General features: G+C 49.3%; 4 protein-coding genes across 4 annotated transcripts; 2 read left to right on the top strand and 2 right to left on the bottom strand.

The window, feature by feature from the left end:
* Positions 1-4,026: 4,026 nt before the first annotated feature.
* On the bottom strand, positions 4,027-5,052 carry LOC9629828 (probable protein phosphatase 2C 21). Its single transcript, XM_002989101.2, has one exon. It carries the CDS (start codon positions 5,032-5,034, stop codon positions 4,027-4,029), a length of 1,008 nt encoding a protein of 335 aa, XP_002989147.2. The 5' UTR covers positions 5,035-5,052.
* A 54-nt stretch (positions 5,053-5,106) lies between these two features.
* On the bottom strand, positions 5,107-6,906 carry LOC9630284 (pentatricopeptide repeat-containing protein At2g03380, mitochondrial). Its single transcript, XM_002989100.2, has one exon. The coding sequence runs from the start codon at positions 6,904-6,906 to the stop codon at positions 5,107-5,109; it is 1,800 nt and encodes a 599-aa protein (XP_002989146.2).
* Positions 6,907-7,314: 408 nt separating this feature from the next.
* Positions 7,315-10,429, top strand: LOC9630283 (pentatricopeptide repeat-containing protein At1g62670, mitochondrial). The gene has a single exon (XM_024662897.1). The coding sequence runs from the start codon at positions 7,422-7,424 to the stop codon at positions 10,386-10,388; it is 2,967 nt and encodes a 988-aa protein (XP_024518665.1). The 5' UTR covers positions 7,315-7,421; the 3' UTR covers positions 10,389-10,429.
* Positions 10,430-10,498: 69 nt separating this feature from the next.
* Positions 10,499-18,144, top strand: LOC9630282 (lysine-specific demethylase 5D). The gene is made up of 31 exons (XM_002989135.2): positions 10,499-12,182; positions 12,232-12,289; positions 12,347-12,469; positions 12,519-12,576; positions 12,626-12,762; positions 12,815-12,970; positions 13,021-13,107; positions 13,165-13,305; positions 13,354-13,692; positions 13,740-13,808; positions 13,866-13,961; positions 14,014-14,112; positions 14,161-14,277; positions 14,330-14,537; positions 14,590-14,654; positions 14,706-14,764; positions 14,826-14,945; positions 14,999-15,158; positions 15,212-15,562; positions 15,611-15,799; positions 15,854-15,915; positions 15,974-16,049; positions 16,127-16,267; positions 16,325-16,458; positions 16,512-16,641; positions 16,694-16,767; positions 16,822-16,960; positions 17,011-17,157; positions 17,204-17,299; positions 17,350-17,445; positions 17,502-18,144. Exons 1-31 carry the CDS (start codon positions 10,828-10,830, stop codon positions 18,048-18,050), a joined length of 5,631 nt encoding a protein of 1,876 aa, XP_002989181.2. The 5' UTR covers positions 10,499-10,827; the 3' UTR covers positions 18,051-18,144.

The raw sequence follows: 18,144 nt of genomic DNA, 5'->3' as shown, positions 1-18,144 counted from the left end.
AAGCCTTTAGAAAGGGCGAGGACCAATGAGTTGCAGAATACTCAACTAAGACACCACTTCACATAAGCCAAAAGTACCATAGTCGGTTTCTTTGTTGGGAGTGGGAGTTGCTCTTAAGCATTTCCTTGGGTGGCCCCTTTTGCACCACTTGAGTCCATGCTCACTTTTATCTAAGCCCTTAAGCTTTAATTTCAACCTCAAGTTAGTTCAGGTGCACTGTTGAAAGGTTCCTATAAAATTGGTTATTAGACCTTACTATCCCTACTATACTTCAAGTTGGTCAGCCATACCTGACCTACCCACTATTCATACTATATATTCAAAACCCCCTACCTCCCCCCACCTCGCCGCCCCCCCCCCCCCCGAGGAACACACACTTTGGGCTTCCACCCTAAGTTTCCCTTAGTACTAGGAGTTAGTATCTGGGACAAGTTTGAAATTTAATAAATATAGAATGTCTCTAGATTGTGAATTTAGACATAGGACGAACACCATTGTGTTTAAGACAATCTTTACATTCTATAGACATGCCAAATAAGCAAATTTAGATACTTTTCATAAATAGTATTTAAGACCAAAGTGAGACTAACATAAACGGCATGATAGCAAGGGTGTTTGATACACAAGGTATTTAGCGAATATTGAGGGACTAATCTCAATATCGTGGGGGTTCCCAATACTAATAAGTGCAAGCCAACAATATGAGTTTCTCATCACTATGTTAAGTATGCTTACTTATTGACAATTTATGATTTCTTTTTTTAGTGCCCTTCCAGTCTAAGTGCATATGTGTTGATCAATTTCTCAACTTGGGTGGAGACCATAAAAGAAACCAGCAATACCAACCTTCTGTCGTTGTGGCAGTAAGGAGAGAGTGTCTATAAGGACTGGTTGATAACTATGTTTTTATACCCGAAGTCATATTCGTGACACTTGCCCCCCTTAGGGAAGATCGAAGTCTTCATTAATGCATACTTTAGTTTAAAACACCACCAAAGAAATAACTTTAGAAAAAATTCTTCACACTATGTGAAAAATGCATTAACTTAAATGAGTTAGGGTAACCTTTTTGTCTAACATGGATGCAGCACCAATTCAAACACCTTTCAGCTGTTGCTAACAAGGAAATAACTAACAAAATTAGCCATCTATGCTACACTGGTTATCATTCAATTTACAAAAGTGTGATACACTTCTACTTGTAGGGACATAGAGAGAGAAGTCAGAAGCCCCAACCCTCATGAGCAAAGAGGCAATTGCATATGGAGTTACAAGTGGTGCATCAAGATTTTGTAATCGATTAATGCTTATGCTATGGCTTTAAGTTTTGTTTCAATCATAAGTGTCAATAATTTAGTGGTTTTGTAAGAACTTCAGATTTTTATAGTAATTTATCATCGCTAAGTGGAAGCTCTAAATATTCCACTTGACTTATTGTCATCTTCTAGAGGGGAGGATAAGGTTTATAAATACATATATATTACACGTATTACCTTAGTTAGGTAGTACACTAATTATAGTACTATAATATATGGCTTGTGATCCTTGTTAATTGTCAACTGTTTGATTAAAAGATAGAAATGTTCAAGGATAAGTATGGATATTCTTGTTTGGGGTTTATGAACTTGGTGGGAATTCAATACAAATCCTTCTTGTTGTGGTTTTTCACTTCTGCATTTACGAACTTCCTCAGGCCTCTGCTAGTTGGAGTTCCGGAATAACTAGACAACACAACCATGGTAACCTCAGAGCTACTTGAAAATCGTCTGTACCAGCAGGAACTTACATTTTGGCAGTCATTGATCCTTTTGGGAACCACTCGATTGTTGGGTAGTTGCTGATGTTACAATACCCACACACTAGAGGATGGTATTCGCAATTCACCTGTGAATCGGAATGAGCCATCATAAAGAACTCGACACTGCGGTTCTTACATGGGCTATCAGCACGGTTTTCTTGACTTTCCTGAATGCCAAACCAACCTTCTCATATTCAGGATCAAGCTTCTTACAAGCTCCACAACTGCGCAACTCGGAAGTCGGAACAAACCAATCGATCAGGTTGTGACAATTGAATGGGGGAGCTACCTGTTAATGAAGAACTCGACAAGAGCTCCTCGATCCTGCCCTACCAGTTCCATAAAGTTCTCGGGCGTGAGATTCACGACGTGATCCGCAGCAAGAGCTGCCATCACTGAAAGCACCAAGAGCAGACCAGCCAGCATTCTTACCATCTTGCTCACCCTATCAGTCGCAATTGAGTGAAACTGAAAGAGACACTCTTGAAATACCATGGCACGCCTTCTGTTTATTGAATCTCAGCCGTCCAATGTGCTTGTACAAAGCTGCTAATGCTGCTATAAAGTAAGTGTTTTGAAATGTATTTCTAATGTGGAGAATACAAAGGACTTATCCAGAAATCCATAAATCCTTCCAATGCTGAGAGATGATGTTAGGAGTCTTCCAATGCTAGAGGATCTTGGTAATGCTGCAATAAAATTACACAGTACAGTGTAGTATGCTGCAAATCTATGTGACAAGGTGTTATCTCAAATCGACTTGAAAATTAATTTTCGGATCCAGATATACGTGACTGCACTTGTCGCTGGTGCCTTCATGACGCTTAGGACATTGTTGGATAACATTCATTGTGCCAGGATCTGTTAAACGGAAAATTCTGAAATTCCTGTGGAGCGTCCACGTTCAGACAAAGGAAAAGATACAAACAGGAGACGGAGTATACCTGGAAGGATCTTGAGGTGCCATTACAATTGCAATAGCTTCTTGCAACATCACTTGTTGAGATGGTTTAACAACTTTTAAAGCCAAAATGGACGGCCTAATTAATTGGAAAGAGTTAATAGTTAATTGAAATAAGGACGGCCTAGTTACATCATACTGTTTCCTTGGGATGGAGCCATGCTGCTGTTCATAGTCACTAGCATTATCTCTTACACGCTTAGTTGAGGGTCCAATTCTGCTTTCCGGGGAAGTTGGGTGGCCAGTCACTGCAGCCCGCTCAATGGTACCATTAACATCTCGGGCTCTATCTCTATCATCATGCTCAACTTTGAATCGTGGCCAACAAGTCTGCACATAATTGTCCACTGGGGTTCGGTTCTCTGCTCTATCATTTTCACCAGCTCGGTGGGATGAATACTCAGACATATCCAGAAAGCTGCTTGAGCTAAATCTGCCCAAAATACTACTATGCAAACGGAGGTCCCTGGCATAGAGCTGCGCCAGCAAACTCCGCGGACAGAGATTTGTGCCAGGGTAGTTTTCGACCTCCAGCTATGAGCTACAGGTAAACTTCGCAGTGAAGGCTGCAGTCCCAAGTGTTGGTGTATCCAGATGTGCTCTTGGTAAAGGCTCAATCAAATCCTGTGGCCTAATGAGCCTCTCCACAATGCTTTTACCCTCGCAAGCTTTGATTCCATATAGAATGTCAGCCTTAACTTCAGCCACCACTGCAATAGTAGCTTTTTTCATGCAAATTAGCTAACCCTAATCCTTTAAACCCTAAAGATTGTCATTCTCTTGTTTTAGGGTTCTTGGCTAGATGCCTTATGGACGATGACAAATTCTCTAAATGCAAAGAAGCGATCCAAAGACTAATGGTGATGATTGAGAGCTTTGATGCCAATTGTGATTATGATTCAAATTCTGATATGTATGAAGATTATGCCTATTTGGGATTGAATTTACATTCTTGTATATAAGTAGGGGTCTAAACCCTAATTAATATATTTATTCCTATATCCACTTACAATTAGAAAAAAACAATCTTTTTTTAGTATGTGCCTCCTTTTTATATATTTTATGTTTTAAAATCAGTATGGAGTGGCTTAACAAAATAAAGGTAGTGTATATAATCAAAATTCCATTATGTTTATAATTATATATATAGCCATATTTCTATTCCTCACAATTTTAAATTTAAATAAAATAAAATCAATATTACTTTTTATTATTTAATTATATTTAATGCAAAACCCCATGTTAGAATCTTTAAACACGATGAAATCTAGCCGTGAGGACGCTTGAGCTGCACCACGACCACCGTCTTATTGTCTTCGACGCTCATGGCTTGCATGCTATCACAAAAGAAAGCGAGCTGCATAGCCTGCCCATCACCACCGTGCCTAGATTCTTCTTGCTCAACCAGCCAATCGTGGACACTGGGACAAATGCTCTCGACGCAATCCCGGGGCACACCATCCGACGCTAGCACCAAAAACTCGCAGCCCCCATCCCGGAGATCAATTTCCACAACGTCGGGCAGAGCCACTACCGCCTGCTCGTCGCGTCCCAAACCAGCGTTGCTCTTCCATCGAAAATCCCCCAGAGATCGCGTCACCTGGAGTCCAATGGCGCCGACCTCGCCCCCGACGCTCACACCATTCAGCTGGATCCACTTGTTCTTCATGACGACCGCACCAGCCTTGCTCGCGCGCTCGGCATCGTCCAGCCGCGACTGGACATTGTGATCGATAGTCACTGGCACCGCCTTGTTGTCTCGCCAGATCATGCAATAGCTATCGCCGGCGTGAGCGATAACGAGCCTATCATCGCGGATCAAGACGGCCACTGCGGTCGTCCCGTGAGACCCAGGCGACGTTCCCGTGATACTGTTCCAGGAATACAAAGGTGATGTGTTCTCGCGCTCGAGTCTCTCCAGCTCCTGGATTCCTGCCTTGGTTTGCATCTTCTCGTCCATCTCGAGGAAAACCTGGCGGAATCCAGAAGCAAAGTCGCCCTTTTGGTAGTGTGGATTGGCGACGAGGTGCCTGTGGAGATTCTGGGCGCAGAAGCGCGCCGCCGCGCAGCCGCCGTGGCCATCATAGACCGCAACGAAGGAGCTCTTGGCGTCTAGGTCGGGGATCACAGTGTAAACATCTTCCATTCGACGTTTTGCACCTTGAGTCGCTGCAGCACCCACCCTGATCCTGGAATTCTCCATCACCGCTTTGTGGACTCGATCTGGCTTCCAATTCTTGAACATGCCAAGCGGATCATCGTCTCGTCGTTGCATCCCCGAACCCTAATGTAGAGAAATAAAATCCTGTTTATAAACACAAGCATACCTTTTTGCGCCACCTACGTCTCATTGCATGGCTTTGCTTGCCCGATTGAGAGCGTTTGTCACGCACTGGTAGTGGTTCATGCTTGGCCGGATTCCAAACCGGAATACCATCACACTCCATAGCCGATCACACTCGTCCACAAGCCCGGCATGGTTACACGCCGCCAGCAGTGAAACAAAGGTGGCACCATCCGGCACAACTCCTTGCTCCACCATCAACCAGAACATCTCCAAGCCTCGCACCGCCTCACCTTGGCAGCCATAGCCGGCGACGAGAGCGTTCCAAGTGATGAGCCCCGGCCGAGTTCCGGAATCAAACACGAGCTGTGCGTCGGCCATGCCGGATCCTCCACACCCCGCGTAGAAACTCACCAAGCAAGTCACCAGCGCCGGCGTGCTCGTCTCCCATCCAAACCGGCACAGCTCGCCGTGGATGGCCTTTCCGTCTTTCAAAGCTCCCACACTCCCGCAAGCCTTGAGTGCCGCCACCAAAGTTTGGGCGTCTGGCCTTCCTAGATCCCGAAGTTGGCTCCTCAAGATCTCCATGGCGAGCTCTCCTTGGGCATTCTCCACACAGCCAAGAACAAGGCAAGTGAGCGTCACGGAGTCGCGAGCTTTCATCCGGGTATAGACCGCAAGAGAGTCGGCCAAGCTCCCGCATTTGAGATACATCTCGATCAAGCTGTTGTCCACGTATATGTCCCACTCGAATCTAGGAGCCGCGGCAGCAGCAGCATGGATCGCCATTCCTCTCTCCAGCGACACCATTTTCACGCTACTTCCATCTCCAATGGTGGCGGCGCCTTGTTCTTGGGCCGCGATGGCAGAGCATGCTAGCAACGCCGCGACGACGATCGCCCCAGTGAGTGTTTGAGCACGATGCATCGAATCAACGAAGAAGTCTAGAGCAAGTTCCCAGTGGCCGCTGTCCACGCAACCACGTACCAGCGCAGTCCACGATGCGGGGGTGGCGGCGCCACCATGGCTGTGCGCGTGGTAGGCTTCACAGACTCTACCACACGTCGCGTAGAGCTTGACAAGGGTGGCGGCGACGCTGGCGTGAGTGTCGCAGCCGCGAGCTCGAGCGAGGCTGTGGATCGCCATGCCGGTTTCCAGCTTCCAATTCCAATCGCTATGCCAACACGAGCAAGCCTTGAGCGCGGCCGCGAATGTGAGCTCGTTTGGAGCGCAAGTGGTGCGTAGCATCCGCTGGAAGAGCTCTAGCGCCGCCATGGGCTGGCCATTGTCCGCGTAGCCCGCGATCAGTGCCGTCCACGACACGACCGTGCGCGAGGGCGATGGCATCGCCTCGAAAACTCTGCTCGCATCGGCCATGCTCCCACACTTGGCATACAAATCCACCAAGCACGTCGCCACGAACACATTCCAAGGATGGAACTCCTCCCAGTGCGCGTGGATCGCCATGCCCTTCTCCAGCACCTCCAGCTTCGTCTTGATACCGAGCTCTCTACTCGCGCAGCTCGCGCAAGCCTTGAGCGCCGCCACCATCGCTCGCGAATCCGGGCGGCAGCCCTCGGCGAGCATGGCCTGGAAGAGCTCCAGCGCCAAATCGCCCTCGCCCGCCTGCGCGTGGCCCAGTACCAGCGCCGTCCAAGGCACCAGATTAGAGCGAGAGGGCGGCATTCCCTCAAACACCCTGCGCGCATCATCCATCCTCGCGCACCGCGCATACGCCACCGCTAGCGTGCTCGCCACGAACGTATTGGATTCCTGCCCTGATTCCACCGCCAAGGCGTGGATTCTCCGGCACTCGCCCACATCGGCACACTTCTTGAGAGCATCCACCAGCACGGTGGCCATGAAAGAGCTTTCTTTCTATTCGATGTGGAAGGGTTTTTACACTCTCCTCTCCTAGCTTATCTTTGAAACTAAGAGCTTATCTTGCGTTGTCCTTGAGGCTTCTCTCCACCTGGAAGAACAAGAATGCGAATCAAAACGATGCCTTGACACATTGTGCTCGCAAACCTCGTTTTTGATGCTCCGCAAGTTCTCAGCTATGGCGTCTTTGCCTTGGGCGCCTGCGAAAAAATCGGTTGTGAGCGAGGATACTGCCAAGGCTAGCTAGAGCTTGACCTTTCTGTGCCAATTCTTCCATGGCTTTGGACGATCGCACAGCAAATTTCTGGAACGCGACGCTGATGAATGGGGCAAGAGAGATTTAGCGAGCTCGAGCTTCCAATCGATCCTTACCTATTGGACAGCCGCTCTACCAGGAGCTCATTCAAGACGTACTGGAAGGCGCGCCCAAAAATTCCCATGAATCTCCTCTCGCTAACAATCTAGGGCACCAGTAGCCTAGGGTTCTTCGTGTATGGATGCGTCGTCTGTTATGGCGGTGGAGGACGACGACGCCGATTCTGATCCAGCCGCGGCAATGCGGCCTGCGATCCTTGTGCTGCTCCTCTGCCGCTGCCGCGCAGGATCACAGGGAGGATACGGATGAGATTGACAAGGTATGCTCCATTCTCTTCCGTGGCGGTGGATTATCCCCGGCATGGCGATCGGAGCTCAAGTCCCTCAATCTCGACTTGCGGCCTCAGCTAGTGGCTTCGGTGCTCCAGCGATCGACCGATGTGGGACTCTTGTCTTGCTTCTTCCAGTGGGCACAGCGGCAAGAGAGGTTCCAGCACGAGCCAGGCGCCTATGAGGCAATGCTGGAGGTTTTGGCTCTTGATCGAGATCGCGGGCAGCTGCTGGATTGGCTGCTGGATCAAGTGATCCTCAAGTGCCGGAACACGGGCTCCAGCCTCGTGGATTCTTTGCTTCGTGCTTACATGGGGGCTGGAAACGCTGCGCGGGCGATGGAAGCTTTCACGAGGCTGGCCAGAGTTTTCAAGCCCAACATCACTCTTTGCAACGCTTTCCTCGGATTGCTGCTCGAGGCCGGCGAGTATGAGCTCGCAAGCCAAGTTCTACACTTCATGATGCTCCACGGCTGCTATCCGGAAGATGGCACCTTCCGGCTCCTCATGGCCGCTGCACATCCCACCAAGGCCTTCGAGCTCTTCCAGAGCGCTATAGAGATTGGAAGAGTTCCTTCCTTCGGCCTCAATCGCCCGCTGCTCGAGTTCGTGTGCCGGGCCGCCACCGCCGACCAGGTTTGCAGGGTGGCGCATATCATCACCGACGGTAGCTTCTACTCGGACCTGGTGACTTGCAACTCTATCCTGAATGGCTTCCGGCTGGCCGGCAAGTGCGACGACGCTTACGAGTTCTTCCAGACCGTGAGGGCCAAAGGATGCAATCCCGACGACATTAGCTACCGGATCCTCGTGCTGGCTCATTGCAGAGCGGGAAGCATGGAGCGAGCTCTGGAGCTCTTCAAGACCATGCAAAGCATTGCAAGCCTGGATGTCAGGACTTGCAACATCATGGTGGACTCGCTGTGCAAGGGTGGTCTCGTGGACGATGCGGCGGAGCTCGTCCATGGTATGATGGACAAAGGGCCTTACCCCGACACTGTGACGTGCAATAGCCTCCTCGATGGCCTGTTCAAGGTGAACAAGGTGGAGCACGCCATGAAGCTGTACGAGAAGATGAGCCGGAGCTTCGTTAAGGCCGACGCTTTTACGTACAACATTCTTCTCCACGGGCTTTGCAAGGCCGGGAGGATTCAAGAGGCTTGCCAGAAGCTCTCGGCGGCACTGCGAGACCGAGAAGCGCCGGTGCGGCACGAGCTACTCTATGAGGCACTCATTGGTGGCCTGTGCAAGGTCGGAAAATACGACCACGCCATGGCGGTGTTTCGAAAGATGAAGCTGCCCAGCTCCATGTCCTACAACATTGTCATCGCTGCTTGCGTGAAGCGGGGCAGAAACGAAGCGGCAGTGGAGCTGTTTCGAGAGATGAAAGTCAAGAAGCGCGTCCCGGACATCTTCACTTTCAACACCGTGATCCAGTCCCTGTCCAAAGCTGGGAAGTTCAAGGAAGCTCTGGACATTGTGGACGAGATGGTGTGGCTCCAGTGCTCACCAAACGAGTTGACTTTCGGGCTTCTCGTGCACGGTTTGTGCAAAGCCAAGCGGGCCCTCGAAGCCGAGAGTGTGCTCGAGGTCATGGACACGGTCGGATGTGTCCCAGACGTTGTGCTTCTCACGGCACTGATAAGCGGCCACCTGAAGGAAGGAAGGGTCGATGATGCGTCAAGGCTGTTCGAGAGGATGCTGAGCGGCGGCCAGAGGTGGAGCAAGCCAAACTTGCGAACTTTCAACATCATGATCCACGGGTTGTGCAAGGCAAACAAAGTTGGCGAGGCGGACGCGTTGGTGAGGCGGATGGAAGACGAGTGTGGGGTCGCTCCGGACGAGTTCACTTTCAACACGATCATCGATGGCCACTTCAAGGCCGGGGACAGCAAGGGAGCCTTGTCGCTGTTCAAGGAGATGGCGAGGCTGGGGCGGTGCCGCTGCAGTGTGACGCTCAACACGGTGGTCACTGGACTGTGCAAAGCTGGAGAGGTGGACAGGGCCGTGACACTTGTCCGGGACTCGGCCTCGGCACGCCAGGCAACCGTCTTCATGTACAATGTGGTGATCGACAAGTTTGCCAAGCTCGGACGGTTTGAGGCAAGCAAGCAGCTCTTCCAAGAAATGAGCCGGTTTGGTTGCCATCCCGACTCGGTGACGTTTACCATCCTCGTCTCCGAGTCGTGCAAGCAGCGGCGGACACACGAAGCTCTCGAGCTCGTCGAGCAGATGACCAAGAACAAGGGGTGCTCGTGGACGACGCTCCCTTTCAACATGGTGCTCAATGCCTTGGCAAAGTCCGGGGAGATGGAAGCCGCGGGAAAGGTTCACCGGAGCATGAAGGTGGCAGGGATTGAATGCGACCTGGTGACTTACAACACGCTCCTCGACGGCTACTTTGGAGCTGGGCGAGCGCGATCGGGCGATGGCTACCGAGTTTTCGGCGAGCTTCTCCACAGCGGGTGTGCTCCAGACACTCTGTCGTTCAACGCGCTGCTGGGATGCTTGTGCTGCGATGGTAGATTGGAGGAGGCGGTGGCGAAGTTTTGGGGAGAGATGCGAGAGAGGAGAGAATGCTGGCCCGACGCTGTGACTCACGCTCTTCTCGTCCGCCAGTGCTGCAAGCAGCGAAACATCGAGCTAGCGTGTCGAATCGTGGACGAAATGCTCCATCGCGGCTTTGTTCCGACTCCAGGCATCGCCAGCATGCTCGTAAACTTGATCCAAAGTGGTAGCGATGATGCTCGCCATCGTCAGTGGCTGCAAAGCTTTCTTTCCTCCTCACAGAAAAGAGAGGACAGTCAAACAAGTGTGTGATTGACCACAGTCAATGGGTGATTGACTTTCATAGCGGTGGACGGTATCTTCTCTGGAATCATAGACGTCCCCTCTTCTTAGATTTTTATTTTTATTTTTTTTGTGTGGAGACTTTCGACCTTAGGGTTTCCCGTTCTGCTCGACAGGGGCCGGATGCGGCGCATCAGCTCGCGGTGATCGTGCTAGGCCTCGATTCGATTCGCCGGTAAGTCGGTGGCAGCAGGAAGTAGAGGTGGATTCTAGATCCCTGGGATGATCGGCCGGGAGTTCGCTTAGAAATCTCTCCGCCGCTGGATGAGAATGGGTGCAGGATTGTGAGGTTTAATCGGCAGCTAGCGAGAGCTATGGATCTGGGAGGTCCAGCCTCGCAAATCTCAGGGTAGGAAGGGGATTGACGCAGGGATTTGGGCTCGTTTAGCGGTGTGTAGAGGTTTCTTTTATGGCTAGAGGGAGAAAAGAGTTTCCTAGGAGTTACAACAAGAAAGAAGGCTGCTCTGGGCTTGGGCTCCCCGAGGCTCCGGTGTTTTACCCGACGGAGGAGGAGTTTAGCGATCCTCTCGAGTACATCGCACAGATTCGTCACTTGGCGGAGCCATACGGCCTGTGCAGGATAGTTCCTCCAAAGTTTTGGGATCCTCCGTTTGCGCTAGATCTCCAGTCCTTCTCCTTTCCGACCAAGCTTCAGGCTATACATCAGCTCCAAGAGAGGTCGGCGGCCTTAAATCCAGACACCTTTCGCTTCGAGTTCGACAGGTTTCTCGAGTCACAGGGGCGAGTTCTCGAGAGCTGGCCTCAGTTTTGCGGGGAAGAGCTTGACCTCTGTAAGGCTTACAACTGCGTCAAGCGGTATGGAGGCTATGAGAAGGTTATGGAGCAGCGGAAGTGGGGGGAAGTGCTGCGGATGGTGAAGCCGGACGTAAGTCCCGCCTCGTTTTCTACTGCTGCTCCTGCGAACCTGTGCCACCTTTACGAGAAACATCTGCTGGAATATGAGCGCCATCGTGCAGAAGGCTTGGCGAAACAGCCACCACAAGCAGTGCCCGAAGCAAGTGGTAACGTCGGGACTGGTGATGCAGTGGACGTGAAGATTGGTAGGAAGAGGTCGCTGGCTGAAGATGAAGTGAGTGCTTCGGTGGAGCCGCCAAAGCGAACTAAATCGGAAGATGAAGCCTCGATGCAGCAAAGGCTTGGGGACCAGTCTTGCGAGCAATGCCGTAGCAGAGCGCATGAGCAGCTTATGCTCAACTGTGACCTCTGTGATCGAGCGTGGCATATGTATTGCCTCTCCCCTCCTCTCTCGGAAATGCCCTCTGGAAGGTGGTACTGCCTCGACTGCGTTTCGTCCGAACAGGAAACGTTCGGCTTCTCTCAAGGCAATCGGCACACCCTGGACTCTTTCCGACGGATGTGTGACCGGTTCAAGAAGAAGTGGTTTGGCGGGCGTCCCGTGACTTACTCTGATGTGGAAGAGCAGTTCTGGGAGATAGTCGAAAGATCCACAGGACCTGTTGAAGTGCTCTATGGAAGCGACCTCGATACGTCTGTGTATGGAAGTGGGTTTCCTCGTCCGAATGATGCTGTTCCGAAGTGGGCTAAGCAGGATTCGTGGGAAGCGCACGCAAACAGCCCGTGGAATCTAAATAACTTTCCTAAGCTTAATGGATCAATGCTCCGGCTGGTAAATGAGAACATACCAGGAGTTATTGTACCATGGCTGTACGTGGGAATGCTCTTCTCCTCGTTCTGCTGGCATTACGAAGATCATTGTTTCTACTCTGTGAATTACCTCCACTGGTATGCTAACTGGTTTTGTGTTCTCTGGGTACTGATTACTTCCCTGCAGGGGAGAGCCTAAATGCTGGTATAGTGTACCTGGCAGTGCTTACGACGCGTTTGAAGAGGTAGAGTCTTCCTTTTGGGTGTGATTGTGCAGATTAACGTTTTCTTCACTTGCACAGGTTATGCGGTCGACGTTCCCAGATTTATTTCATGCACAGCCGGACTTGCTCTTTCAACTGGTTACGATGCTAAATCCAGCAGTTTTACGGGATAAAGGCGTGCCTGTGTGCACAACTTTGCAGGTAAGCTAGTGTTTCCAGTGGCTTTTTTCTTATTCCTTCTTGGTTTTAGGAGCCTGGAAATTTTGTCATCACCTTTCCACGGTCTTATCACGGAGGATTTAATCATGGTGAGACTGTTGTTGCTAGAAGTAGTACTGACTTTCTCCTTCGTTACAGGATTCAATTGCGCAGAAGCTGTCAATTTTGCTCCGCTGGACTGGATTCCGTTTGGAAGATTTAGCATCGAGCGCTATAGGTTCTTTCACAAAGCTGCTGTTCTTTCACACGAGGAGCTCCTTTGTGTCGTTGCCAAGGTGAGTGCGTTTTTATTTGCGTTCTATAGAAGCCTAAATGTTTGTGTCCTAGAACGAAGGGGCCGGAAAAGGTTGCTCCTGGATGCAAAATGAATTGATACGCATAACTTCCTTAGAGCGCAAGCTAAGAGAAGAGCTTTGGCAACGTGGAATGGTGAAAAGTTCGCGTATGCAACCGCGTGCGTACACTAATGTTGGCAAAGAAGAGGTCTGGTTCACTGAAATATATTTGACTCTTTCTTATATTTTGATGTGCAGGATGCCGAATGCATCATATGTCGTTATTATTTACATCTCTCGGCTGTGGTGTGCTCTTGTCGTCCTGGAAATGCCGTATGCCTGGAGGTAAGTAATACGAACTTTTAGCACTCAAAAGCTAATATTTCTGGTTTTTTGCTTCAGCACGCGGAGCAACTCTGCGAATGCAGCGCTGACAAAAAGTGCCTCCTTTATAGGCTTTCTTTGGCCGAGCTGGACGACATAGGATCAGAAATTTGCCACGTGAAGGAAGACAATAAAACCGACATTCTCCAGTGCAAAGAGGTACAAGAAGGCTGGCATTCGAGCTTGTGCATTGACTTGTTTTTATAGCTCAAGAGGAATGATATTTCCTTGATGCAACTTGCGAGCAATTGGATCTCCCGAGCTGCTTCTGCCAACTCGAAGGTCCCTTTGTTAGCTGATGTCGAGGATTTACTGCGGCAAGCGGAGCAGTTCTTGTGGGCAGGGCATGAGATGGACGAGGTTCGCCGACTGGAAAGTACTTTGGCTTTCAGGTATAACTGGGCAAAAGACGTTGCCGCATGTTATAATGCTGTGCAAGAGAGGCTTCACGATAGCAAAAGTGCTCGAGTCCTGCTGTCCCGGGTGAGCGATTTGGTGGCAGCAGATCCTTTACCCTGTGTCGAACCATATGCCTCAAAGCTCAAGGTACGCCTTCTTTCAACTCGGCAAACTAAAAATGTACGTATGTGCAGCCTTTTGTGCGGGATGGATGTAACTTACAAAAGCAAATTGGGATCCGTTTGTTGTCTTCCTCGCCAGACGTGGGTGACTAGACAAATGTCTATGTGTTTTTCTAGCATTTAACATTCCCGTTACAGGTCCGATCGCTGCAGAAGCTTCAGCATGAAATTCTTCGTCTGCCCTTCGACTTTCCCGAGGCGCAGAAGATGCAGGAAATCCTTACCACTGCTCAGGTCAGACAGTAGATTGTCTGCTGGATTTGACATTTTGTGTTTTGTGCTTCAGTTATGGTCTGAGAGAGTTCAGAGACTCCTTTCTACGGGAAAAGAAAGCCAGAAGCGAGAACTAGCCGATTTAAGTCAATTGCTTGAGTTGCAATCTGAGGTATCAATGTTTTCTCTTGAGTTCACGATTGTAATCACCAGCACGCAGGGTTTAAAGTTGTCCGTGATGGTTCCCGAGAAGCGTTTGTTGGACGTGGTGGTTAAGAAGGCGGAAAGCTGGCAACAACATGCAAGTGAGTTGCTCGAATGCAATCCACCTGTTCAGGTTTGTGGTGCTACTTTATGTTTGCTTTCTCTGATTTGAGCTTTCTAAACAGGAGCTTGAAGAAATTCTGTCCGAAGCAAGTGGATTACCAGTTAGACTACCTCAAGTTGACATACTCAGTAATTATCTTTTGGAAGCTCGATCCTGGTCTGAACGCGCTCAAGTCGCGCTAAAAACACTTCATGATCAAAGGGACTACGGTTCTGTAGTCGTAGTTCTGAAGGATTTGGTTGAAGCTAGCGAGTCCTTGCGAGCTCAGGGTTTGTTTTTGTCTTCGTCTTTGTTATAAAGCTCTTATACTTACTCTTCCAGTGGACGAACTGAGCACGGTGAAAATGGAGCTAAAGAGATTTTCCTGGATGGAGAAAGCATCTAACGTAATTTTTTTTTTCTTTCCTTGGACGTCCCTGACAGTTTTCTCTTTGTAGGCTTTAAGCTGCCGATCTCCGACTAGTGTCCTGGTCGAGCTTTCGGAAGAAGCGAATGGGTAAACCATTAATGCGTTTTGTTTACATTTCTTACGCTTTGGCTTCATATACATGTGCCAGGAATGAAGACTTGTTTTTAGAAGTTCGCAGCATTACGGGAGCAGCATTATCTTGGGAGGGAAAAGCCCGGGAAGCGCTGGGGCTGGGTGCAACTTACGATGTGTTCCTTGAGCTTGTTAGGTGAGCCCTTCTTGTTATGGCTTTCTGCTATATTGACACACTTCGTTTTGCAGTGAATCCGAAACTATAAATGTAGCTTTAGCGTGCCTTCCCGATGTGAAGAATGTAGTCAACCGAGCAGATTCTTGGTTGCCCCGCGCATCCAATTTAGCAGACCTTTGCACGAAAGATTCTATGAAAACTGTGAAACTCATCGAACTCGGTACGCTAAAGGTACATGCATACTCTTATCATGTTTATCATCTACTTACTCTTTATTATTCCAGGAGCTAGTCTCTGAGATGGACTCCTCACCTATCCTACTTCCCGAGCTTAAAGTCCTTCGAACTTGCCTTCGAGATCTTGAAGAATGGAGCCATCAAGCAACCATTGTGCAGGACCCCGTGAGGGGGCTGTTAACTGGAAACGGAACTTCGGTTGACTTAGACTCGAATGATCGGGTCTCCTCCTACATGGCGGAACTTCGCATGCAGTTATGCCGTTTGCACGAAATCGCAACTCAAGGTGTACCATACAATGTCGTCCTTGTACAGTTAGACGACGTACGAAATCTGGTAGATGCTGTAGAGTGGACTCTAAAAGCTCTGGAGCTGCTTTTGCGTTGCCCTTCGATACAGGTACTACTACGTTTGCTGTTTTACAATGATACATTGCTCGTTTTGTAGGCTCTTGAAGTGCTGCTCGAGACTGGCAAAAAAATGGTTCTGGTGACACGAGACTCTTTTGTGTTTAAGTATCTGGAAAGAGCTAAAAACCGTGCCAAGACCTGGCATTCGAAAGTAACTTCGTTGATTGAGGACTTCGAAACTAAAGTCTCTCCCATTCTAATTGAGCAGTTGCTTCTGGAGTCGAAGGTTGGTTTGCTATTCGGATTTACATTAACAATGTTTCACATGTGCAATTTGCAGGCATTAAAGATTGATTTTCGTTCGGAAGTTTCTCAAATTCAACAAGTTCTTGAAGACCACAGGTATATCTCGCTGATTGTAAGTTGTGAAGCTCACGGAAACTTAACTGTTGTTTATCAGAGCCTGGCAGTCGGAAGTTCAAAAGGTATTTAATGGAACTTCCACTCTTTCCTTGCCAGAGCTGCTTTCCCTCCAGGTAAAAGAAATTAAGGAAACATTTTTTCTAGTTATTTACCGTTCCCTTCTACTCACTTCGGTTCTTGATTATTCCAGGAAGCAGGGGAAGCGAGTATAATTCAAAGTATGGAGGTAGACTTGTTAGATACGGAAATAGTAGGAGTTGGAGCGTGGTTAGTACGGTGCGAGGAAGTTGTAGGCACGGCACATAATAACCTTAGGGACGGTCTTCTTCAGGTGAAGTTCTGCATATAGGCGTTTGGATGTACTAATGCAATGTCTGTGTGTTGACAGCTTAAAAGGTCGGCAGATCACGCTCTTCGGATTGTTGGCCTGTCCAACAAAGAGATCAAAGGGTCCTGCGTATGCCAGGAAGCTGCAGATGAATCTGATAACACTTCTTTAAGTTGTGACAAATGTAGGGATAGGTAAGTTTTCACTGCTTCAAGAGTTTAGAATTCTAATCATACTGGTTGAGCAGGTTTCACGCGCGTTGCGTCGGCGTTACACAGTTTCAAACAATAACACAAAATCAAAGGCAATACGTGTGTCCGTTTTGTACAGCTATATCGTCTGGGGCAGTATTTTCAAAGGATGACGTGACCAGTAAGGTAGTGTATATCTGCCGATTGGATCTGGCCAAATCTTATTCTCAACTTTCAGATGTGTGCAACACAAAAGGCTACACTGTCTTCGCTAGTTGAGCTTGCAAATGCAGCTAAAGCACTACATTGCAGGTATAGTTTTTATCTTCTAGAAAGTAACCACAACCCGGTTTTTGCACGTAACAGGGTGGAAGAGGAGGATTTGGTTGAAAGTATCTTGGAATCTGTCTTTACGTGGCAGGAATGGGTACATAAAACTGTGACACCTATGCTAGCCAATGACAGACGAGAGGTGGATCTTCAAGTCCTTCGGTCCGCCTTAAAGGTAAGCCTGACTCGTCGACTTTTTCAAGATCTGATGGAAGTGTGTCGCAGGCAGCATGCATGATGCAAGTGTACGATGACGCAAGTGCCGAAGTGAAGCGTGCGGTTGCTGTGCGTGCTTGGCGCATACGCACCAAAAAGTTGCTGGACAGCGTTGAAAAGCCTTGTTTTCGTTCCATTTGCCGGGCTTTAGAAGAAGTAAGTCACTGGTTCTTAATTAGATTGTAACCCGCAGCCTGTGCAGGCAGTAGCCATGAGCGTCCCAACGGAAGACGGGTTGCTGCTCGACGTAAGAAGCCGAGAAGCAGAGGCGTCTGCCTGGGCCAATCGCGTTAAACAGGTAAGCTGTGGAAGCATCCACTGAATTTCAAGTATTAAGTTGCTATACAGGTGGTGGAAGACGGTGGAGTTACACCCCTGGAGGATGTGATGAGGCTCATCTCGAAAGCTGACGGGCTGCGTGTGACTGTGACGAAGGAGCTAACGGTATGAAGAATGGAATTTCTTTCGTTCTCTAAGCGGGATGAATGAATGCTTTTCAGGCATTGCGAGCAAGGAGCGTGCTGTATTGCATCTGCCGAAGGCCTTACGACGAGGCTCGAGCTATGATCGGGTGCGATCGCTGCGGCGAGTGGTACCACTTCAGCTGCATCAACCTCCCAGAGCCGGAGAGCAACGACGGCGACTGTGATGCTTGCCTGCGTGACGAGCTCGGGCCGAGCGGCGAGTTCTTCTGCCCGGCGTGCAAGAAAGTCGGCAAGACCAAAGAGCACATCCGCCTGCTCGATGGTGGCCGGGTGGTGGCAACGAGCACGAAACGCTGTAGCAGCAACGGTGGCAACAGTGGTCGGCGGCAGCGGCAGCGTCTTCGCCAGGATCACGAAGACGACATGGATTACAGGGAGGAGGAAGAAGAGGAGGAGGAGGAGGAGGAAGAGGAGGAAGAGATCATCTTGGAGGAAGAAGAGTATGACGAGGGAGGGGGCGATGGAGGAGGGGGAGTTTTGGATAGCTCCTCCAAAGTAAGGCCATGTCGAAGGACCGCCGGCCAACACAGAGGCTTTGACAGTTTTGTGATGCTCACCAGATAGCCAGCCAGCTCCTCTAGCTAATAAGCTATTGTCATTCATTCTTTTGTATATTATATTAGCTCTAATTGGAAATAAGTCTAAACGTTATTTAGTC

Source organism: Selaginella moellendorffii, unplaced genomic scaffold, assembly GCF_000143415.4.
Source record: "Selaginella moellendorffii unplaced genomic scaffold, v1.0 SELMOscaffold_94, whole genome shotgun sequence".
In the NCBI taxonomy this organism is placed as follows: Eukaryota; Viridiplantae; Streptophyta; class Lycopodiopsida; order Selaginellales; family Selaginellaceae; genus Selaginella; species Selaginella moellendorffii.
This window is presented reverse-complemented; position numbering and strand designations above follow the sequence as displayed.

What these genes read in the sequence shown, in the direction of transcription:
- LOC9629828 (XM_002989101.2), bottom strand. Translation starts at nt 5,034, where the DNA reads ATGCAACGACGAGACGATGATCCGCTTGGCATGTTCAAGAATTGGAAG.
- LOC9630284 (XM_002989100.2), bottom strand. Translation starts at nt 6,906, where the DNA reads ATGGCCACCGTGCTGGTGGATGCTCTCAAGAAGTGTGCCGATGTGGGC.
- LOC9630283 (XM_024662897.1), top strand. Translation starts at nt 7,422, where the DNA reads ATGCGTCGTCTGTTATGGCGGTGGAGGACGACGACGCCGATTCTGATC.
- LOC9630282 (XM_002989135.2), top strand. Translation starts at nt 10,828, where the DNA reads ATGGCTAGAGGGAGAAAAGAGTTTCCTAGGAGTTACAACAAGAAAGAA. An exon ending in GTGTTCCTTGAGCTTGTTAG is followed by an intron (nt 14,946 to 14,998) that starts GTGAGCCCTTCT and finishes TTCGTTTTGCAG; the next exon opens with TGAATCCGAAACTATAAATG. An exon ending in TCGAACTCGGTACGCTAAAG is followed by an intron (nt 15,159 to 15,211) that starts GTACATGCATAC and finishes TTATTATTCCAG; the next exon opens with GAGCTAGTCTCTGAGATGGA.